The sequence below is a fragment of the Salmo trutta genome, chromosome 31, assembly GCF_901001165.1.
Source record: "Salmo trutta chromosome 31, fSalTru1.1, whole genome shotgun sequence".
Lineage (NCBI taxonomy): Eukaryota > Metazoa > Chordata > Actinopteri > Salmoniformes > Salmonidae > Salmo > Salmo trutta.
The window spans coordinates 23,828,879-23,854,077 of NC_042987.1; the positions used below are offsets into that span (position 1 = coordinate 23,828,879).

General features: G+C 41.0%; 1 protein-coding gene across 1 annotated transcript in view; it reads left to right on the forward strand.

Annotated features, from left to right (window-relative positions):
* The first annotated feature begins 3,899 nt into the window (after window positions 1-3,899).
* Window positions 3,900-25,199, forward strand: part of lamc1 (laminin, gamma 1) — a 70,670-nt gene continuing 49,370 nt past the window's right edge. The window contains exon 1 of the mRNA XM_029725739.1: window positions 3,900-4,547. Coding sequence (XP_029581599.1) covers window positions 4,175-4,547 — 373 coding nt within the window. The 5' untranslated portion in view covers window positions 3,900-4,174. The remainder of the gene's footprint in view (window positions 4,548-25,199) is intronic.

Sequence of the window (25,199 nt, forward strand, 5' to 3'; positions counted from 1 at the left end):
GTAGAGGCAACATTCTGTACATAATAAGTAAAATAAATAAGTTACGAACAATAAAACACAATCGGTTGGGGACACGTAAAACGTCAGCCTTCTCCTCCGGCCCCTGAACTCTCGTGTATTTTCTGCACTATGCAATGATATGGGCAGCAACCATGTAACGCTTTTACAACATACAGACGTGCGCTGGTTATCAAGGGGCAAAGTATAGACATGTTTTTTTTAATTGAGAGATGACCTTAAAGTTTTCTTTGCTGATCATAATTTTCACTTGTCTGACCGCTTGCATGATGACGAGTTTCTCACACAACTGGCCTATCTGGGTGATGTTTTTTCTCGCCTGAATGATCTCAATCTAGGATTACAGGGACTCTCTGCAACTATATTCAGTGTGCGGGGCAAAATTGAGGCTATGATTAAGAAGTTGTCTGCATTAACAAGGACAACACACTGGTCGTTCCATCATTGTATGATTTGTTTTGGTGTGCAAATGAACTCAAGCTTACGGACAATGTCAAATGTGATATTGCGAAGCACCTGAGTGAGTTGGGTGCGCAATTACGCAGGTACTTTCCCGAAACAGATGACACAAACAACTGGATTCGTTATCCCTTTCATACCATGCCTCCAGTCCACTTACAGATATCTGAACAAGAGAGCCTCATCAACATTTCAAGAAGCAGTTCTGTGAAAATGTTATTTAATTTCTCGATTGGGCTGCACTCAAGGGTATCCTGTCTTGGCAAAATGAGCTTTTAAGACACTGATACCCTTTGCAACCACATACCTATGTGAGAGTGGATTCTCAGCCCTCACTAGCATGAAAACTAAATCCAGGCACAGACTGTGTGTGGAAAAGACAAGACTGAGACTCTCCAATACAACCCAACTTTGCAGAGTTATGTGCATCCTTTCAAGCTCACCCTTCTCATTAACCTGTGGTGAGGTTTTCACAATTTTCGATGAAGAAATAAAGTTTAATATGTAAGATGGCTAAATAAAAAGCAAAATTATTGATTATTATTATTATATTATTATTTGTGCCCTGGTCCTATAAGAGCTCTTTGTCATTTCCCACAAGCCAGGTTGTGGGATCCAGGAGGGCATTGAATGTCTGCTGTATCCAAGAAGTTTAATCCTGACATCTAACCACTTAGCTAGCAAGTTAGCAAATCAAATGCATAGCAGGGGCCCAGATATGGACATCATTTATTTGACACATCATAGATTTCTTATAGTTAGTTATAAGCAGTGGCGTTGCACGTGCCCCCATGGAAAATCATACCGTTGGTATTTTGAAATACCCTGGTATACAGTATAAACGGTATATTGCCCAAGCCTACTTAGGCAGGACAATAACCCTTCTGCTTATCTCTAGCTTACTTTTTAATAGACTTAACTTGGTTGCAATAGAAAATCTAGGTTCTAAAGGGCAGTTCTGTATTTTGTTTTGGGATGCCTCTGCTGCACACTGCCTAAGAAAAAGTTTTGGTTTATGACACAGAATGCTACAAAATAATTGTTGAGATTCATTGCTATTGAGATGCCATTTGGTGACCAATTTTTGACAACCAATGAGGAAAGTTTATGCCTACAAATTATGTTTTTTTGATTAGGGTAAGTGTACCTATTAACCACACTAAAATCTAAGTTTAGACATTCCTAACATATTGGCCTAATATTAGGCTCCCGAGTGGCATCTCAGTGCTCGAGGCATCACTGCAAACCCTGGTTCGATTAGAGGCTGTATCACAACCGGCCGTGATTGGGAGTCCCATAGGGCGGCGCACAATTGGCCCAGTGTCGTTAGGGTTTGGCCGGGGTAGGCCGTCATTGTAAATAAGAATTTGTTCTTAACTGACTTGCCTAGTTCAAAAAAAATAATTATAATCCTATAAGTGAAAAGTGAGTATAAATTAAAAGATAAATCTCTCATGTTAAGTTTTAGGACTTTACTTACATTTTTTTTTTTAATAAGACATACAAATATTTGATGAGTCTGGACAGGGCTTAAAGGGTAACGAATGTACCCATTTTAAGCTCCTGGGTGTTCCAAATAAGCCCACCTCTTAATTCATACATTTTAATACATTTCCAAATGTTAACTTAGAAACTGACATTTCTTATATAAAATTGTATTATATTAATATCCCCTAAAATATAAACTGATCATTACTATTCAGCATGAAAGTAGCACTCATAACAGATGGGTGTCCAATCGTATCCACAGAGATCAATGCGGATTTAGGCTTTTGTTCTTGTCAACCTGATTCAACTAATCATAGACAATAACACACACAACTTCAAATTAATTATCTGAAAGCTGATTCACATTTGCTGTATTGCTATTCTTGTTAATTAGTTCAATTTGTCTTCCTAAAACCTATCTGAAGACAGTTTCAAATCCCCCTCTACTGTTGCATTACAACAATACAGGGGGTGGAGCAAAAAACAGAATCACCAGGATGAATGAAGGACAACAATATGACATTGCCCCCAGCCAAAAGTGCACGAGTAGTCATCTTCTTGTCCCTCATTTGTTTGCATTTTTGTCAAAAACTATCCCTCAACCCTGATCTTATTATTATTTTGTCCGCATCAACGACCAACTGTCCATTCCAAACATCTTGGAGAGAGTACAGAGGTTTTTATTGTTCCTAATCATTTCTAATCTTGGTAAAGGCACCATGGATAGATGCAACTTATGCGTAATTATTTTGTTTGTGTTTTAATCAATTTAAATCTGAACAAAAAAACATTTATGGTCACGTTCACTGAATATTAGGAATATCAACACTATCCATATGTTTCAATGCAAATATGTTTCAATGGTTTGTGATATAAATAGACACATTAGACTACAATATTATGCAACGTTAGTATTGAACATATTTAAAAATATATATTTATTACCATTTACATTCTGTGCTTTTGTGCTACTATTACTTTAAGCCCACCTAAGATAAATGTCAAATTGACAAAAATGGTGTCTGTGTATAACAATGCAAGGTTCATTTAACAGTTAAATAAGAAAAAATGCATTTAAAAATGTAAGCTGTAAATGCCTGGAATGTATTATCTTGTTGTATATTTCACCAATTTATGTTGTTACTGTGTGACTGGCATGCAGGCACAACTGCTAGCATGAAAAAAAAAACATTTTCAATTGGCAAGAAATAGTAATAATATATCAGAACATTCATCTCTTAATTTTACATAAAGTATGTTCACTTATCAAATATCTGAATAATGAGTTTATCTGAGGGTCGCCTCACACAAGTTTTATTGCAGCTTTCAAATTAGCCATTACTGGGAGGTTACACAACTGTCAATAACTACAATAATCGGATTGGTTTAGAATAAAAACCGTTAACGAACAACCAGATTAATTGGTTGAAACGTTACTCAGCAGGAAATGCTTATTTTTTTCTTTGAATCCAAAGATGGAAGTGAGCTTAATATGTACGCTTACTCTAGGCCTTTTTACACTATTTTAAGTATCTGTATAGATACTATTTTTCAACTGCTATTTGTTTATTCATTAACGTGTCTGAATATTATCTGCAGACAGGCGTTTTTAATTTGACAACCCCCCCCCTTTTTTATACCATGGTTGATACTGTGTCGAAGTTTTGTCTATTGTGTTGTATTGAAATGCTCACTCTTCCTATGCGGTTTTGCGTTTCTGGCAGGCTATACGCACTGTCAAAAGAGTGGAAAACTAAAACAGTGGTGATAGTTTGAAGAATGTTATGTTAAACTCGTTTGTGTAGATTCTCGGAGCTGCATCTACTCGTTCCTTTTCCTAGATTCGGCGCGTCATCAAAGCATCCTTCAGGCGGAAGTCGATGTAGAGATTTTTTTTTTCAAGTTTTGACTTGCGCAGTAGATCCTAGGGTGTAGTCGGATATAGTTATTTTCCTTCTGAAGTTTCTCCATGGCGGTGGACACAAAGCACTGAGATCGTGGAAGTCTGCGTTAGAGCAAGGACAATAATTCTGGAAGGAACAAACGCATTTTTAAGGAGAAGCGATTGAAAGTTTTCCGCATGGTTTTACTTGTTTTATCAAGATTGCGGTAACTGGGTAGTTACCAATAAGTTGAAAGTTCAAAGGTGTAATAGAGGGATTCGTGTAGTTGTAGCTTAAGTTTGAAACGGCTTTTAGAATAGCTGAGAATGCGTTGGTTTATTCAAGTTTTGTTTTCATTTACTTGTTTGGCTGTCTTCAGCCACAGTGCTATGGATGAATGCACTGACGATTCGAGTCGTCCTCAGCGATGCATGCCAGAGTTTGTCAACGCTGCTTTCAATGTCACTGTGGTAGCTACCAATACTTGTGGCTCTCCACCAGAAGAATACTGCGTACAAACCGGGGTTACGGGGGTCACCAAGTCGTGCCACATCTGCGATGCCAGGGATCGCAGACAACACCACAGTGCTGTGTACCTCACCGATTACAACAATCAACAGGACACCACCTGGTGGCAAAGTCAAACTATGTTAGCGGGCATCCAGTATCCACACTCAATCAATGTAACTCTTCATCTTGGTAAGTGTTGTTTTTATTATGTTTCAAGTGCATAAAACAGGCCAGTATGTTTAGCTACCGTTACCATAAGAGCACTATTCATCTCATCTGCAGACGGATTAGGGGGTGGCTTTTTAACTCGGAGATAACATTGACCTCGAAACAACTGTTCATATAAACCACGAATAGAATAGGTTTGATTACAAAGTTTCAATTTGAAAACAAATCATAGTTGACAAGCCGAGGTGCGCAACAATGTTTGTCTGGCATTCACACACTGACTGCTTAATTCTTTGCGGCAGTCAAGACAACTCCTGACGCCATCAGTAGATAAACATATATATATTTTATTTTATTTATTTTACCTTTATTTAACTAGGCAAGTCAGTTAAGAACAAATTCTTATTTTCAATGACGGCCTAGGAACAGTGGGCTAACTGCCTTAAGTTAAGGGGCAGAGCGACAGTTTTTGTTTTTTTGTTTACCTTGTCATCTCATTGAATTCTATCTGTGTGTAAAATATGCCTAAAATATATATTTGCGTTTTCTTTGTGTATTCAGAGTCAGGAAAACGGTTATCTTGCTCTATATGCCTTACGCTTAACCAGAGGAATGGATTTCTCAGAGTTAGTTATACTTTTACATACTGGAATTTGCGCAAACTGCGGCACAGCTGAAAGTTCTAGACTCGAGCTATGAATATCGAATGCCTCATCTGGGTCTTGTTAGCTTTGACTAATGAGTATTTTAGAGTAGGCCAGATGAAATGGACGATGATGCGAGACATTTTAAGTTCAACTATGGGGTCACGTGTTGTGGAGACCCATCTACAGGCCTATGTGCTGTAATATAACTTACCATTAAGTATTTGATACGAGTTTCAGTATTCACCCAGCACTACTGTTTTAGTGCTTGACATTCCTGAGTGGTTTAGTCAGGTCTCCTTGTAGCTTCTTTGTATCCTAAGGTAACAAACTTTGATAAGCTGGTGGAGGACTGTAGTCACCTATTCTATACTGAAAAATTATATAAACCCAACAATTTCAAAGATTTTACTGAGTTCATATATGAACTATCAGTCAATTGAAATAAATACATTGGGCCCTAATCTGCAGATTTCACATGACTGGGAATACAGATATACATCTGTTGGTCACAGATACCGTAAAAAAAAAAAAAAGTAGGGGTTTGGATCAGAAAGCCAGTCGGTATCTGGTGTGTGTCCACCATTTGCCTCATGCAGTATGACATCTCCTTCGCATAGAGTTGATCAGGCTGTTGATTGTGGCCTGTGGAATGTTGTCGCTCTTCTCTTCAATGGCTCTGCGAAGTTGCTGGATATTTGCAGGAACTGGAACACTCTGTCGTACACGTTGATCCCTAACATGCTCAATGGGTGACATGTCGGGTGAGTATGCAGGCCATGGAAGAAATGGGACATTTTCAGCTTCCGGGAATTGTGTACAGATCTTTGCGACATGGGGCCGTGTATTATCATGCTGAAACATGAGGTGATGGCAGAGGATGAATGGCACGACAATGGGCCTCGTGATCTCATCAAGGTGTCTCTGCATTCAAATTGCCATCGATAAAATGCAATTGTGTTTTTTGTCTGTAGCTTATACCTGCCTATACCATAACCCCACTGCCCCATGGGGAAATCTGTTCACAACGTTGACATCAGCAAACCGCTCGTCCACACAACGCCATACACGTGGTCTGCGGTTGTGAGGCCGGTTAGACGTACTGCCAAATTCTCTAAAATGATGTTGGAGGCAGCTTATAGTAGAGAAATTAACGTCCAATTCTCTGGCAACATCTCTGGTAGACATTCCTGCAGTCAGCATGCCAATTGCTCGCTCCCTCATAACTTGAGACATTTAGTGGCCTTTTATTGCACCTAGGGCTGTGGCGGTCACGAAAATTCATCAGCGGTGATTGTCAAGCAAATAACTGTCAGTCTCACGGTAATTGACTGTTAATTAACACAAACATATTTAGCATCTCCTGGCTTCCACACACAGCCTACAATACCGAATGGAGGACGCTTTTCCCCCGTGGCTTATTTTCATGCCTCCCAGGTAGCCTATATTCCTGTTGTAAATGTAACCAATGTGCCTACTATAATAAATATAGTAGGCCTAGCCTATAGAAAGCTCATGGGATCCTCCTCTTTTTATTATTGGCCATCACCCTGTTTTTCCCCGCAATTGCATAGCGGATAGAAATGTTTTGCAACATGGGCTCTCATGAAGTGTTTGATTAGATTTTTGATTACATTTGCCTTGATGTCAGAGTGATTAGTGGGACAACAGAGTGCTTAGTACCAGGCAGTTAGAAAGTTTGGTAGGCTACTAATGACCAGCTGCAGCATCAGAGCTTGGAGAAGCCTAATTACCGTGACTAAACGGTCATGAAGAATTTGACTGCCTTCATGACTCGTGACCGACAGTGTGCCGGTAATACGGTCACCGCACCAGTGTAATGATCATGGTATTTAATCAGCTTCTTGATATGCCACACCTGTAAGTGGATTGATTGTCTCTTGGCAAAGGAGAAATGCTCACTAACAGGGATGTAATCAAATTTGTGCACAACATTTGAGAGAAATAAGCATTTTTTTGTGTGTGTAAGGAACATTTCTGGGTTCTTTTATTTCCTTTCATGAAACATGGGACCAACACTACATGTTCGGTCTACACATTCCGCCATAACAAGCTCAAAGCACAATACACTTCAGGATAAGCACACCATAGCCAGGGGTAGGAAACTAGATTCAGCTGCGGGAACATATCATTAGGTAAATTCCTGGTGTGTTTTTTTTGTTGTTGTTGGGTGGCCCCAAAAAAGTCACTCAGACCGGTTTTAGCCTTCTGGCTGCCTGTTGCCGACCCCTGCCATATGCCATTGTTACTCAACTGTAATGTATAGTTTGGAGGACATATTCTGGTTTGGCGGTAACCCACTTGATATTACAGTGTGGTTTCTGTCAGTTTCAAAGTTACCGGTAGCCACATTGACTGGCCTGTGTGATTACAGTATCTAGGCTATTTGATGCATAAAGAGGGAGATTAGATTGAGCTCTGTAAAATATAATTTCCTTTTGTGAAGTAGCACTCAAGTTTGCAATTCCAATTGACTCTTGGCATTACCTAAGCTCCTGGTGCAATGAGCCCTAACATTCAGGATTGCTGATGCTGTCTTAGTGATATTAGTGTGATTACTATAAATGGCATGAACACTACTGTGTTATCTGACATACAGGTAACTGCCAAAATAATGGAAACACTTGAGTAAATGAGGGATACAAAGTTGTTTAAAAGCAGGTGCTTCCACACAGGTGTGGTTCCTGAGTCAATTAAGTTATTAACATCCCATCATGCTTAGGGTTATGTATAAAAATGCTGGGTGGGGCTAATTATTTTGGCTACCATGGCTATGCCCCCATATGATGACAATTCCCCCCCCCCCATCCACAGGGCACGAGTGGTCACTGAATGGTTTGATGAGCATGAAAATGACAAACCATATGCCATGCCCCCCTCAGTCACCAGATCTCAACCCAATTGAACACTTATGGGAGATTCTGCAGCTGTGCCCGAGACAGTGTTTTCCACCACCATCAACAAAACACCAAATGATGGAAGAGTTCCAGACTAGGCTTGGGCAAAATACCGATGGTATTATTTTGAATACCGTTTAAAAAAAAAATGTGTGTGTGCTACGCCACTGCTTTTAACTATAAGTTAAGTTTAACTATAAGAAAATGATATCAAACTCAGGGCTCCAGCTAACTTGCTAGCTATGTGGCTTGATTTCAAGATCACGCTTCTTGGTTACAGAGAGAGATTCAATCCAATTTTCTGGTTGCATACATTTTGTGCATTTTTATTTTTAAGTAGAGCCACTTTGTGTGCACTTCCGGTAATACCGTATACCCTGGTATGGTACATAAACGGTATGACAGTATGAAAATCTGCATGCATACAGCCCAACCCTATATATCCAGACAGTTGTAGAATCTATGCCATGGTGCATTAAAGCTGTTCTGGCTCGGGGTGGCCCAACGCCCTATTTTAAGATACTATGTTGTTGTTTATTTTATTTTGTCAGTCACCGGTACTTTTCAAGCTTATTGACTTGTTAATATTATTAAATGTTAACAGTATGTTCAAGGGGGAAAAGTGAACAATTTCTGTACAGTCACATTCTCAACTTATTTCCTGCATCCTGTCATTCGCAACATTAAACTTTTAATATAATTTTATTATTGACTTAGGCCTACTAATAGATTACAAAGTCTCACAACAAGAGCACACAAGGCTGGCACCCTTGGCATGAATTGGCCACTGTTAGTTTCCCATTATCACTAAATGCATAAGTTCACTGATTGATCACATTATGTGATTCACTGTGGGGATGTGACTAAGGGAGTGGGAAAGGATGTGCTTGAGCACCTATTCTGCTTCTCAGAAACTAAAAGCCACAATGGTGGAGGTGGTTGAGGCAGGCAGCCCTCTTTACATTCTGTTTGCCAACCTTTGTTTGAAGGAAACATCGACCTCACTCGAATTATGTTTGTTGCTAGTTGGCTTGAGGTCAAATAAAATATTTAAATTCAAAATCTTGCTGTTTGTGCGGCTATGCATTTGATCTTATTCTTTTAGAGAATGATTGGCCTAGATGCCGAGCTCGACATTAACTCTTGTCCGTGACAATAAAAAATAAAAAAAGTCAGACAAGAATATAGGTTTTAAGTTGTCACAATGGACAAGTTACAAAAAATCTCACATCACAATATCAAACAATTACTCCAATCAGAATTGGATAAGAGAGGCCAACATTGGAATAATATTCAAATCTATTTTTACTTAAATATAAAAGCCTACATGTCAAAGTGTAGGCGATATGCATATTGGCTACAGCCTCGTGTCCAAACCGATGCTGACATGAGGGAGGCACCAGAAAATGTAGCCAAACTTTTAATTACGTAAATACATGCTAAACGCCAGTCATGTTTGACAGCTATAATAAAGGATAATTAACGTCTATAGGCTTGATTCTGTCAACATACTCGAGGCACGGTTTGTTCAGATCAAATGGTCACAAGACCGGAGAGTGAAGGACAGTGCCTGTTGCGCACCCACCTTGAGTCTGAGTGGAGGTGGTCAGCATTTTGAAACTGTTTAACAATTAACTTAGCTTTAGCTTTCTTCTAGAAAATGTGAAGTCCAAGATGGACAAAGGGGGTGTTGTTGGGGATGTGTTTCTGGACCTAAGGAAGGCTTTTGATACTGTTAACCATAAGATTCTCATCACAAAATTGTCCAAGTTCAACTTTTCCCCGATGCCTTGAGATGGAGGAAATCATACCTTGAAGGCAGAACTCAGTGTGTCAGAGTGAGCAATGAGCTGTCGCCCACTCTTAGCTATGATGTGGGCGTGCCCCAAGGGTCAATACTGGGGCCCCTCCTGTTCAGCCTGTACATGAATGATCTGCCTTCTGTCTGTACTGGGTCTGAAGTTCAAATGTATGCAGATGATACAGTGATATGTGCATGCAAAGAGCAAACAACAAGCTGCACAAGAACTTACTACTGTAATGGTCCAGGTTACAAAGTGGCTCAGTGACTCGTGTTTGCATCTCAATGTGAAAAAAATGGTCTGCATGTTTTTCACAAAGAGGGCAACAGATACTACTGAGCCAGATGTCTATGTGTCAGGGGAGAAGCTCCAGGTGGTATTTGATTTTAAGTACCTTGGCATCATACTTGATTCCAACCTCTCTTTTAAAAAGCATGTGAAAAAAGTAATTCAAATAACCAAATTCAACCTTGCAAATTTCCGATTTATACGAAATTGTTTGATTAGAGGTAGCAAAACTGTACTTCAAATCTATGACACACATACTGCTTTACTAGTTGGGCCCAAGCTTGCTGTACAACATTAAAACCTATCCAAAGGCTACAAACAGGCTCTCAAAGTGCTTGATAGGAAGCCCAATAGCCATCATCACTGTTACATCCTCAGAAAGCATGAGCTCCTGAGTTGGGAAGATCTTGTGCAATACACCGACGCATGTCTTGTTTTCAAGATCCTAAATGGCCTGGCTCTCCCTCCACTCAGTATTTTTGTTAAACAGAAAACCCAAACATATGGCAGCAGATCCACAAGGTCTGCCATGAGAGGTGACTGTATAGTTCCCTTAACCTCTCTGGGATCGTTCGGGACTCTACCGTCCCACCTCGCCAACAGCCAGTGAAATTGCAGGGCGCCAAATTCAAACAACAGAAATCTCATAATTAAAATTCCTCAAACATACAAGTATTATACACAATTTTAAAGATAAACCTCTTGTTAATCCAGCCGCTGTGTCCGATTTCAAAAAGGCTTTAAGGCGAAAGCACACCATGCGATTATGTGAGGTCAGCGCCTAGCCACAGAGAACCATACAGCCATTTTCCAACCAAGGAGAGGTGTCAGAAAAGTCAGAAATAGCGTTAAAATTAATCACTTACCTTTGATCTTCATCTGATGGCACTACCAGGTCTCCATGTTAGACAGATGTTCGTTTTGTTCGATAAAGCTCATCTTTATGTCCAAATACCTCCTTTTTGTTCGTGCGTTTAGTCCAGTAATCCAAATGCACAAAGTGCGGGCACAAAGTCCAGACAAAAAGTCAAAAAAGTTTAATTAAAGTTAGTAGAAACATGTCAAACGATGTATATAATCATTTAGGATGTTTTTATCATAAATCTTCAATAATATTCCAACCGGACAATTCCATTGTCATTAGAAAGGAAAGAGAACGAGCGTCGCGCTCACGCGCAAGACTAAACTAATGTCTTTCAGGTTGACCACTTGTTGAAACGGCTCTTATTCGATCCCCTTTCACAATACAAGCCTGAAACAACTTCTAAAGACTGTTGACATCTACTGGAAGCTTTAGGAAGTGCAATCTGACCCCACAGACACAGGTTATTGGATAGGCAATCACTTAAAAAAAAAAACTACAAACCTCAGATTTCCCACTTCGTGGTTGGATTTGTCTCAGGTTTTTGCCTGCCATATGAGTTCTGTTATACTCACAGACATTATTTTAATAGTTTGAAACTTTACAGTGTTTTCTATCCAAATCTACTAATTATATGCATATCCTAGCTTCTGGGCCTGAGTAACAGGCAATTTACTCTGGGCACGCTTTTCATCCAAACTTCCCAATGCTGCCCCCTATCCCAATGAAGTTAAGGAAAAGCACCTTTAGTAAATCTGCTTTCTCTGTGAGAGCTTCCCGTGTCTGGAATACACTGCCATCAGACACGCATATCACACCTGCACCACATATCACACTTTCACAAAATACATGAAGACATGGCTAAAGGTCAATCAGATTTGTGAACATAATCCCTAGCTGTGTATTGCCGCTTTCCATGTTGTCTGTAGCTTGTGAGGTGTGGAAACACTTTGTTGCTTTTATGGATTTTGTCTTGTTGCTTTTTGTTCTATGTTGCTCTGTCTGTATGCTACGTCTTGCTTGTCCTACGTTGCTCCTCAATGATTGTCTATATTGTAATTGTTTTTAATAACCTGCCCAGGGACTGCGGTTGAAAATTAGCCGGCTGGCTAAAACCGGCACTTTTACTGAAACGTTGATTAATGTGCACTATCCCTGTAAAAATAAACTCAAACTCAATTGTTAACCTGGCTGTTTTATGTAATCTTGTTTCAAAGTAGTCTTGCCAAAATACAAACGACCATAGAAATGTTGAGAGAATTATTTAAACGCTTAATATGCCATTGAAACCAGCATATTTCTCATGTTCTATTGGTTTTCAAATCAACTTTATTTTGTCAAGCAGCAAAATGTATAGTCCTATTTGTATTAGTAACCCATGCTAGTTGATACATCTTTAGATCTTGATCCCTCTTGATTTCTAACAGATATTTTCATATCATCACATGAAACCGCTCGCGCTTTTGAGAACGGTGTTTTCCTGCTAATTGCATTTTGGAACATTGGTGCCTACAGCCGTGTGCGCATTGTTGAGCTTATAATATGAAGAAATAAAACGTTGTCAAGATTTTAAACTAAACAGACTGATCTGTTGCATCAGCCTTATTGCTTTTTACATTTTCTAATGTGCAGTGGTTGTATGAATTTTGGATCTGTCGTCCCAGAATTGTCCTACAGTCTGTTTTGAACCATAGACATATTTTTAATCGGCCCAGGGATGACAGGACACCCTTTAGTTTGAGCCCTGGTTGTAATTGTAATGTTGCAATATTTTATAGGCTACCAAAGGTGGCCAATCATCCACCAGGAGAGCCTTAAATTGTATTTGTATTTTGAGGCAGGCTTGAATAGGCAAAGAAGCCAATAGACAGAGTAGCCTCCATGTTTGTTTTGATTCTCTATGGGGGAAAAAAGATAGTAATGCATTTCATTTTGTAAAGTGATTCCATGCATCGTACAATGATGTAAAAATAGTGTGATACCTTTTTTAGGGAGGGACAAGTGACTTGTGTGTTAATGGTAAGTCACTTAAAATAAAAGTACTGGTTAAATGACCATATTTATTTTGTTAAGATCTAAGCTTTTGTTTGTATATATTCAAGGCTTGGATGACTTTCATCTCAGTATGCCCTTGAAGGGCTGGTTTGGACAGGAAGAAGGCATGTCCCGACTTGACAACACAGCAGACATTTAACTAGAGGTTGAAGATGTTTCCTGTCTTTCTAATACGGTATCCTCCACTCTTGAATCCCAAGGCCTCAAATACATGATGATGCCTTACAAATAAGGAGGTTGGTCCCACATTTTGACTACATGTTTGAATTGTAAGTTCAGGAAAGTTCATCCCCAGGCAAATTCTGTTCCCCAGTTTAGCCCACACTCAGTGCTGAAGAGAAATGAATATTCATGGTGTGTCCATCTCTGAGGGGAATTCTCTTCACCTATGCCCTGAAATGTCAGTCTCTATGAAGAATGTGAACAATGAGGGAGACATCCCCTAGAGGTTTCTGTTTCAAATGTACTTTTAAAGGCATTTGTTGAGATCCTTAAAGGAGAAGGGAAGCTTTTTACTAAATGGCGTGGATTCTCCCTACTTAGGCTATTTAACAGTGCACAAATGGTTTCCAAGGTTGGTTACAATTTGTATTCCAAGAGGCAGCACCATGATTTAGTGAAGTAAAATTAACAAAGCAAACTGTTAAAACATTGTTCAATCTTTTACTCCTGTGAACACCTGCAGGATATGAACAGTTCCGCCTATTATCCGGATAACAATCGTAAAATAGCTTATTAACCCAAGTTAGTGACTTTGATATGACTGAGGCATGTCCACTCAAAAAAGCATTTAATTCCTATGTATACTTCAAAGAGTTGAATTAATGCTACACACTTATAATATTGCTTTCAATGTACCACTGGCCAAATCTTCTGCTACTTTTGTTGTGCTTGAACTCTTTTGTATGTTCTATCCTCTGTAGGCCTACATCGGAAACCATTCACTATCAGGATGTGGGAAAACTTCACCGTAACTTATCCCTTTGTGATCTGGGAGGTGGTTAACGGCCAGACTAGCTTTGGCCAGCACACAGAAGTGGTTTCTCTATCCCAGAGATGAGATGGTGCGCAGCAGTGTGGGAAAGCCTTTGGGAAAGTCTTTCTCTGTCCCCTGAGGTTCCCAAGTCATAATTTTCCTTGTAGGCTTTCCCAAACACAATAAAAGACAGTCATTTTTTTTAAGACTGGCCAGCTGTTGCAAATTATACCAATCTGAAAGTGGTTGGGGACGGGGCGATGAGCCGTTATCCTATTGTTTTGCTGGTGAATGAATTATCTCAGCGTGGGAACCTTGTATTTCTAACGCCCTAGGTTTTTCGGATGGTCACACATATATCTGAATACAATTTTTAAGTTGGAAAAGCTAAGATACATTTAACAAAGGATGCAAATGATGAAATAACAAAGTGCACATAAGCTCCGAAACCAAATTATCTGAAGAGTCACAATGACAGTTCAAAGAGGCACTCGTTCGTTTATAAGCTATGCTGTAGTGGTTTCCTGTAGAGTTTATTAACTACATTCGGGTAGCGTGTGTAGTCCGGCAGTGTCAATTATGCGTGTGCTTTGAATTTATGGCGACTTTGTGTGACGTAAATAAGCTAGGCTAAAGGCTTCCATGCGACAACTTGTTTGGATAATGTGCTGTATTTGTTTTGCTAATATGATGCTGCGCATGTGTATGTAGTGGAATTGCATTAGTGCCGACATTGGGAATTTGTTTTGTAATTTCCCGGGTCTTGTCATTGCTTTTTTGGGGGAAGTTTGAAGTGTTCCCAGATACCCATGTTAATCCCTACTGTTGTTAATTTCTCTTTATATATTATTTTTTAAGTAGAACAACAAATGTGGCTTTTCTAGGGCCCTTACGGATTTTTCGAGGTCAAGGAGGGCAATGGCGGATTTTTATTTTAGGCCGATATTCAATAGCCAGCAGCATACCACCCTGCCTCCCACTGCTGGCCTGCTTCTGAAGCTAAGCAGGGTTGGTCCTGGTTGGTCCCTAGATGGGAGACCAGATGCTGCTGGAAGTGGTGTTGGAGGGCCAGTAGGAGGCACTCTTTCCTCAGGTCTAAAAAAATATCCCAATGCCCCAGGGCAGTGATTAGGGACATTGCCCTGTGCAGGGTGCAGTCTTTCGGATGGGACGTTAAACGGGTGTCCTGACTCTCTGTGGTCACTAAAGATCCTATGGTACTTATCGTAAGAGTAGGGGTGTCAACCCCGGTGTCCTAGCTAAATTCTCAAGCTGTCCCTCATACATCATGTTCACCTAATCATCCCCAGCTTATAATTGGCTCATTCATCCCCCTCCTCTCCCCTGTAACTATTCCCCAGGTCATTGCTGTAAATGAGAATGTGTTCTCTGGCAACTTACCTGGTAAAAAAAAAATATATATATATATTTTTTTTTACCAGGTAAGTGTTAGAGCATATATATATATATATGCTCTATGCGCTAACATTTTTGTGACATTTTCCAGAGACAGCCATGTATGCATTAATGGATCAATTTTAAAATCAAACAATACATTTTAATATTTACCAATCTAACTACATAACATTTTATTTGAATGGTAAATCTCTTGATTAACTGGGTAAATGAAGATTGCATAGGCCTACTCACAATACACGTGAATGCATATTCAATAGGAGTGTGCCTGCATTGAGTTATTGATCTTGTTTAGGCTGATCAGTGGAGTCTGTCTTCTGTAGCACCAGTCTGTTTGCCTTCCATTTGGGACCTACACTGAGTGTACAAAACATTAAGAACACTTTCCTCATATTGCTTTGCACTCCCCCTTTTGCCCTCTGAACGGCCTCAGTTCGTCGGGCATGGATTCTACAAGGTGTCGAAAGCGTTTCACAGGGATGCGAGCCCATGTTGACTCCAATGCTTCCCACAGTTGTGTCAAGTTGGCTGGATCTCCTTTGGGTGGTGAATCGTTCTTAATACACACGATGAACTGTTGAGCGTAAAAAACCCAGTAGCGTTGCCGTTCTTGAAACAAACTGGTGCCCTGGCACCTGCCACCATACCCCGTTCATCGGCACTTAAATATTTTGTCTTGCCCATTCACCCTCTGAATGGCAAACATTCACAATCCATGTCTCAAGGCTTAAAAACCATTCTTTAACCTGTCCCCTTCCCTTCATCTACACTGATTGAAGTGGATTTTACAAGTGACATCAATAAGGGATCATAGCTTTCACCTGGTCAGTCTGTCATGGAAAGAGCAGGTTTTCCTAATGTTTTGTACACTCAGTGTACATAAAAGGTGGTCAACCATCCTCCAGGAGAGCTAATGGGTGTGCAGGCTTTTATTCCTTTACACCTCTAACAAACCACATTTTAGAAATTATCTGGTAATCCAGCCCTATATTGTGTTTTGAGCAGAGCTTGATCAAAAGCCTGCACACCCAGTAGCTCTCCAGACTGAGGGTTGACCGCATGTGTTTTATACAGTTGCCTAAACCCAAGCAAGAATGCGCCGACAGAGATGATCGCCTCGCTTCACGTCCTTAGGAAACTATGCAGTAATTCTTTTTTTAATGTATTATTTCTTACATTGTTAGCCCAGAAAATCTTAAGTGTTATTACGTACAGCAGGGAAGAACTATATGGATATAAGAGCGACGTCAACTTAACATTATGACCAAGGATACGACTTTCCCGAGGCAGACCTCCACCCTGGACATTGGTTCTAATCCCAGAGGCCGACTAAAAACAGCGTCATCGCCACAGGAGAGGCAGATGGAGCGGCCTCCTGGTCAGACTTAGAAGGCGAGCACACCATCCACTGCTTCCGAGCATATTACTCACCAATGTCCAGTCTCTAGACAACAAGGTGGATGAAATAAGGGCATGAGTTGCCTTCCAGAGAGACAGAGTTTGTAACATTCTCTGTTTCATGGAAACATAGCTCACTCGGGATATGTTGTCAGTCGGTACAGCCACCGGGTTTCTATATCCGTCGTGCCGACAGAAACAAACCTCTCTCTGGTAAGAAGAAGGGCGGGGGTGTATGCCTTATGATTAACGAGTTGTGGTCTGATCATAACATACAGGAACTCAAGTCCTTTTGTTCACCTGACCTAGAATTCCTTACAATCAAATGCTGATCGCATTATCTTGCAAGAGAATTCTCTTAGATTAGTGTCACAGGCATGTATATTCCCCCTCCCCCCCCAAGCAGATACCTTGACAGCCCTGAAAGAACTTCACTGGACTCTATGTAAACTGGAAACCATATATCCTGAGGCTGCATTTATTCTAGCTGGGCATTTTAACAAAGCTAATTTGAGAACAAGGTTACATCAATTCTACCAGCACATTGATTGTTGTACCCGCTCGAGCAAAACATTAGACCACTGCTACTTGTATGCGATGCATACAAGGCCCTCCCTCCCTTTGGCAAATCTGACCATGACTCCATCTTGTTGCTCCCCTCCTATAGGCAGAAACTAAAACGTGCTTAGGTCTATCCAACGCTGGTCGAACCAATCAGATTCCACGCTTCAAGATTGCTTCGATCACGTGGACTGGGATGTGTTCCGAGTAGCCTCAGACAATAACATCGACATATACGCTCACTCTGCGAGTGAGTTTATTAGGAAGTGCATTGGAGATGTTGTACCCACTGTGACTATTAAAACCTTCCCTAACCAGAAACCGTGGATTGATGGCAGCATTCGCGTACAACTGAAATCATGAACCACGGCATTTAATCATGGCAAGACGAGTGGATACATGACCGAATACAAACAGTGTAGCTATTCCCCCCACAAAGCAATCAAACAAGCAGAGCGTCAGTATAGAGACCAATTAGAGTCACGGCTCAAACACGAGACGTCTGTGACAGGGTCTACAGATAAACACAGATTACAAAAAGAAAACCAGCCCCGTCGCAGACATCAACATCTCACTCCCAGACAAATGAAACAACTTCCTTGTGTGATTTGAGGACAATACGGTGGCACTGTATTTGAGGACAATACAGTGCCACCGACACAGCCCGCTACCAAAGACTGTGTGCTCTCCTTCAACGTGGCCGACATGAGTAAAACATTTAAACATGTTAACCCTCGCAAGGCTGCAAGCCCAGACGGCATCCCTATCCCTAGAGAAGGTGGAACATTTTAAGTGCCTCGGCGTACACATCACGGACAAATAATCGGTATCGGCGTTGAAAAATCAAAATCGGTCGACCTCTAGTATTATACTGTATTGTATACCATCTGTTGCATCTTGCCTTTGCCGCACAGGCCATCGTGCAGCAATATATTTATGTTGTATTAGGTGCCTTGCACAACGACAGGAGGTGGTACATGGGATCAAAGAGCCACCTCAGTGTCTAACGCATTACACATACTTTTTTTTATGGAGTTGAAGTCGGAAGTTTACATACTTTGGAGGTGTACCTGTGGATGTATTTCAAGGCCTACCTTCAAACTCAGTGCCTCTTTGCTTGACATCATGGGAAAATCAAAAGATATCAGCTAAGACCTCAGAAAAGAAATTGTAGACCTCCACAAGTCTGGTTCGTCCTTGGGAGCAATTTCCAAATGCCTGAATGTACCACGTTCATCTGTACAAACAATAGTACGCAAGTACAAACACCATGGGACCACGCAGCCGTCATACCGCTCAGGAAGGAGACGCATTCGGTCTCCTAGAGGTGAACGTACTTTGGTGCGAAAAGTGCAAATCAATCCTAGAACAACAGCAAAGGACCCTGTGAAGATGCTGGAGGAAACGGGTTCAGAAGTATCTATTTCCACAGTTCAACGAGTTCTATATCGACATAACCTGAAAGGCCGCTCAGCATGGAAGAAGCGACTACTCCAAAACCGCCATAAAAAAGGCCAGACTACGGTTTGCAACTGCACATGGGGACAAAGATTGTACTTTTTGGAGAAATGTCCTCTGGTCTGATGAAACAAAAATAGAACTGTTTGGCCATAATGACCATTGTTATGTTTGGAGGGAAAAGGGGGAGGCTTGCAAGCCGAAGAACACCATCCTAACCGTGAAGCACGGGGGTGGCAGCATCATGTGGGAGTGCTTTGCTGCAGGAGGGACTGATGCACTCACAAAATAGATGGCATCGTGAAGATGGAAAATGATGTGGATATATTTAAGCAACATCTCAAGACATGAGTCAGGAAGTTGAAGCTTTATTCGCAAATGGGTCTTCCAAATGGACAATGACCCCAAGCATACTTCCAAAGTTGTGGCAAAATGGCTTAAGGACAACAAAGTCAAGGTATTGGAGTGGCCATCACAAAGCCCTGACCTCAATCCTATAGAAAATGTGTGGGCAGAACTGAAGAAGTGTGCAAGCAAGGAGGCCTACAAACCTGACTCAGTTACACCAGCTCTGTCAGGAGGAATGGGCCAAAATTCACCCAACTTATTGTGGGAAGCTTGTGGAAGGCTACCTGAAACGATTGACCCAAGTTAAACAATTTAAAGGCAGTGCTACCAAATACTAATTGAGTGTTTAAACTTCTGACCCACTGGGAATCTGATGAAAGAAATAAAAGCTTAAATAAATCATTCTCTCTACTATTATTCTGACATTTCATATTTTTTAAATAGTGGTCATCTTAACTGCCCAATACAGGGAATTTTTACTAGGATTAAATGTCAGGAATTGTAAAAAACTGAGTTTAAATGTATTTGGCTAAGGTGTATGTAAGCTTCCGACTTCAACTGTACATACAAAGACTCCGCCAATTGTTGGTCATGGAAATTTGGTGAAAATTCATGAAATTCCGTCTGTCAAAATGTGTATTTAATCATAGGTGTTAGGTTTTTAAAATGGGTGTAGAGTTTTTATATTTTGTGCATGTTAGACAGGACTAGGCTTAGGCAAAGCTGCCTAGCTATATCCCAGAGTAGAGCAGCCTATTTGAAAATTGTTTTATTTTGAACAATTTTATTATGATATGGTTGTGCTGGATTTGTCCAGCTCACCAAAGAACACTTAGGTTTCCGCAGACAAAAGTTAAGCCAGAGGTATAATCAGATTCACTGCTGTGACTTCCCTTGTCTGCCTGGCCAAATATAATCTCTTCCTGTGGAACAAGGCCATTTCTTTACTTTGTTGTGACATTCCCTCCTTTTGTTTATTTTTATTTAACCTTTATTTAACTAGGCAAGTCAGTTAAGAACAAATTCTTATTTACAATGACTGGCTAACCCACCCGAAGCTGGGCCAATTGTGTGCCGCCCTATGGAACTCCCAATCACGGCTGGATGTGATACAGCCTGGATTCGAACCAGGGACTGTAGTGATGCCTCTTGCACTGAGATGCAGTGCCTAAGCCCCACTCGGGAACCCTAGATGACCACTGGACTTCAGTGGCTGATCACTGATATGGTCTTAGTTCCTACTAGTTAATTTCATATGGATTTCACAGTCTTCGTAAATTGAAGTGTAGGCTATTTTCTGTACATTAGGCAAAATATTGTGCTTCTTGCAACATCAAAAAATCCAGTGAGCTGGCTAGCCTTTGCTTTAACTGTACTATTATGTTGTTAGTGCAAGTAGTTGAAGTACTCCTGAATATTATTAATTTATAGCTTAGGTATTTGGCCTATTTGATTCGAGTTGTTGGATGCACTTGTATTTGAGTTGATGACCACCCTTGGTGAGCAAATCACTGGTCAGTGTCACTTAGTTCTTTTAAATATTGTCAACCAGGAATAACTTTACCAAGGACACATTATTAAAGAAAAAATGCAGCCATTTTAGGATTTCCACCTGTGGCAGTTTAAATTTGTAACTGAATAAACCCTCTTTATCAAAGGTGCCTCTAGAGTCTCTGACGACGACAGAGTCCTATCTTTAGATCTGAGGCATGGGTGACCGCTCCCCACCTTCCCCTCCTAAAGTCATACAACCTCACAAAACTCCTTTGTCTCTTTGCTTTACCTGGGGAGCGGTTATTCAGTTGCTGGATTAGCCTTTTTGTTTGGTCATTCCTATCCGTCTGACCACATCTTCCCTCTATCCCGCCAATCCTCCTCTTTCTCTCCTGGATCTCTCTGTTCCTTTATTTTCCTGCATGTCTTTACATCTTATAGGGAAAGTCTCTTATGCACAGCCTTCAAGACAGAACCTTGTCTTTTTGGAGACCTTACACTCAATATTCATTCTGTGATTGGGGATCCCTAAAAAGCTTAACTACAGCCTGTTTGCTGTCCATTCATCAGTGTTTACTTTGAAGTTGAAACATTCTTGCCGCTCTGAGCTAATTATAAGGGCAGTGGTAAGTTTAGGGGCAGTCCTTTGCACTGCCAAAGCGCAGCAAGGGGTGCTTTGATATCACTGGGATGTTGTCAGCAAACCCCATCCACCCGTTGGAAACAATGAGTTGTTCCTGCCAAGGTAGGCTGACAGCCGTTAGGTCAAACTTTTCCAGTTCGAGAGAAAAAGAGCTAGGAAGGATACCTGTATCTTTGTAGTGACTGAGTGTATTAATACACCATCTAAAGTGTAATTAATAACTTCACCATGCTCAAAGGGATATGTTATGTCTGTTATTATTTAAAAAAATGACCCATCTAACAAAAGGTGCCTTTATTTGCGAGGCATTTGAAAACCTTCCTGGTCTTTGGGGTTTGAAATTTACTGCTCGACTGAGGGACCCTACAGATAATTGTATGTGTGGGGTACAGAGAAGGTAGTCATTCAGAAATCATGTTAAACACTATTACACACTGTGTCCATGTAACTTATGTGACTTATTAATTATGTGCGCATTTTTACTCCTGAATTTATTTACGCTTGCCGTAACAAGGGGATTGTTTGACATTATGGGGTGTTGTGTGTAGTCCAGTGACACAAAATCTAAATTTAATCAAATTAAAATGCGGGCTGTAACACTGTGGAAAAAGTCAAGGGGCATGAATACTTTCTGAAGGCACTGTATGTCAAAATTTTTATTTCAAATAGCCATAATCAAGTGGCAAGGATCAGATAAATGCTTTCAAGTCTGTGGCCACAGCTATAATTACATTGGTTGGGTCTGATTTGCAGGAAATTTGGCCTGCGCACTTTCACATAAGAGGTGTGGCCACTTGCCTCTCCTCCTTATAGTGTTTTTTCACAGGTGACGACAAGATGCGAGCATGGTAGAGTGTGTGTGAACAGGGCGGGATCAAAGTTGGGGAAAGCTGAACTCCGTGCAAATACTCTGCGACATCGCGGTGCTATTTACCAGTCGAAGCTCATTATAGCTTCCAGCCCCTACTGGATTGGCTGCTTATACCTAGCCTGCTTGCTAGCACCAACATGAGCGTGACTAACCGAATTATTGCATTATGTGGAAATCCCCTGTAATGACCCAAGTCACTCACCCCACAACAAACATGGACTACATTAAGGAGCGAACTAAAATAAGTTTCATGAAGGACTATGCTGTTAACCGCAAACAGACTGCAAAAAAATTTAAAACAAACAAAGTTTGACCAATCAAAAGGAAGTTGGATGAAGATTGTGGACCAGGGTGATCGGAAGGAGTGGATAGGTACTTCGGGAACTGATGGACGGACCATAACAATGGTGCACTCAAAGCTGGTAGGCTAGCAGGATCAAGTTTGGGAAACCCTGACTCAGAGGATTTAATTTTTATTTTATTTCACCTTTATTTAACCAGGTAGGCCAGTTGAAAATAAGTTCTCATAACTGCGACCTGGCCAAGATAAAGCAAAGCAGCGCGACAAAAACAACAACAGTTACACACAAACGTACAGTCAATAACACAATAGAAAAATCTATGTACAGTGTGTGCAAATGTAGAAGAGTAGGGAGGTAATAAAATAGGCTATAGAAGTGAAATAATTACAATTTGTAGCATTAACACTGGAGTGATATATGTGCAGATGATGATGTGCAATAGAGATACTGGGGTGCAAAAGGATAAATAACAATATGGGGATGAGGTAGTTGGGTGTGCTATTTACAGATTGGCTGTGTACAGTGATCGGTAAGCTGCTCTGACAGCTGATGCTTAAAGTTAGAGGGAGATATGTCTCCAGCTTCAGTGATATTTGCAATTCGTTCCAGTCATTGGCAGCAGAGAACTGGAAGGAAAGGCGGCCAAAGGAAGTGTTGGCTTTGGGGATGACCAGTGAGAGATGCCTGCTGGAGCGCGTGCTACGGGTGAATGTTGCTATGGTGACCAGTGAGCTGAGATAAGGCGGGGCTTTACTGAGCAAAGACTTATAGATGGCCTGGATCCAGTGGGTTTGGCGACGGATATGTAGTGAGGGCCAGCCAACGAGAGGATACAGGTCGCAGTGGTGGGTAATATATAGGGCTTTGGTGACAAAACGGAGGGCACTGTGATTGACTGCATCCAGTTTGCTGAGTAGAGTGTTGGAGGCTATTTTGTAAATGACATCGCCGAAGTCAAGGATCGGTAGGATAGTCAGTTTTACGAGGGTTTGTTTGGCAGCATGAGTGAAGGAGGCTTTGTTGCGAAATAGGAAGCCAATTCTAGATTTAATTTTGGATTGGAGATGCTTAATGTGAGTCTGGAAGGAGAGTTTACAGTCTAACCAGACACCTAGGGATTTGCAGTTGTCCACATATTATAAGTCAGAACCGTCCAGAGTAGTGATGCTAGTCGGGCGGGTGGGTGCGGGCATCAATCCGTTGAAGAGCATGCATTTAGTTTTACTAGCATTTAAAAGCAGATGGAGGTCACGGAAGGAGTGTTATATTGCGTTGAAGCTCGTTTGGAGGTTTGTTAACCGTGTCCAAAGAAGGGCCAGATGTATACAGAATGGTGTCGTCTGCGTGGAGGTGGATCAGAGAATCACCAGCAGCAAGAGCGACATCATTGATATATACAGAGAAAAGAGTCGGCCCGAGAACTGAACCCTGTGGCACCCCCATAGCGACTGCCAGAGGTTCGGACAACAGGCCTTCCGATTTGACACACTGAACTCTATCTGAGAAGTAGTTGGTGAACCAGGCGAGGCAGTCATTTGAGAAACCAAGGCTATTGAGTCTGCCGATAAGAATGTGGTGATTGACAGAGTCGAAAGCCTTGGCCAGGTCGATGAAGACTACTGCACAGTATTGTCTTTTATCGATGATGGTTATATCATTTAGGACCTTGTGCGTGGCCTAGGTGCACCCATGACCAGCTCGGAAACCAGATTGCATAGTGGAGAAGGTACGGTGGGATTTGAAATGGTTGGTGATCTGTTTGTTAACTTGGCTTTTGAAGATTTTAGAAAGGCGGGGGTGGATGGATATAGGTATATAACAATTTGGGTCAAGACTGTCTCCCCCCTTTGAAGAGGGGGATGACCGTGGCAGCTTTTCAATCTTTGGGGATCTCTGACGATACGAAAGAGGTTGAACAGGCTAGTAGTAGGGGTTGCAATAATTTTGCCGGATAATTTTAGAGAGGGTCCAGATTGTCTAGCCCAGGATGGTAATACTGTAATGTCACTGCTACCACCAAATCTCTAAATTGTTTGAAATACTATGTTAAGTTGTGGGTGATTTAAGTTTGATCATCAATTGTTGTGTGTCTGTATAATTTGAATAAAAACTAAACCATGGATTAGCTTTTCTTTATACATAGTTTTTTCTTCTGCAATATAGGCCAATATATAGCTTTGCAAAATAATATTCATTGCTAAAGTATGAACATTTCTGGCATCAGATTGGATGCACATTTATTTCATGTTCCAAATGCATCTTTTTTTCTTTAGCCAATTGTGTTATGCTAAAATATATTTTTTTTGCCAGTGACAGAGACCGCTGATCAGGGCAGTAGACAGCCAGGCTGCCGCAATAGAAAGTAGGTTCACCAAAGCTGTAAACTTTTATCTTTGGTTTTAGTAGCTAATGTGCGTGAGATGTTAAGTCATACATTTCCATTATTGAACTTCTGCTCGACGAGAGCCTAAACATTTTTCTCTGTCAATAGTAAGTCCATGCATTCTAAGCAGGCAGTCCTTCATATGGCCCTGTCTGTCTAGCACGCGCTCGAAAAAAGCATGGTGGGACGAGATAAGCACGTTTGAGTTCAGCATGCAATTACTCTCGCTGCCTCCAGCGCCGACGTTGTGCCTA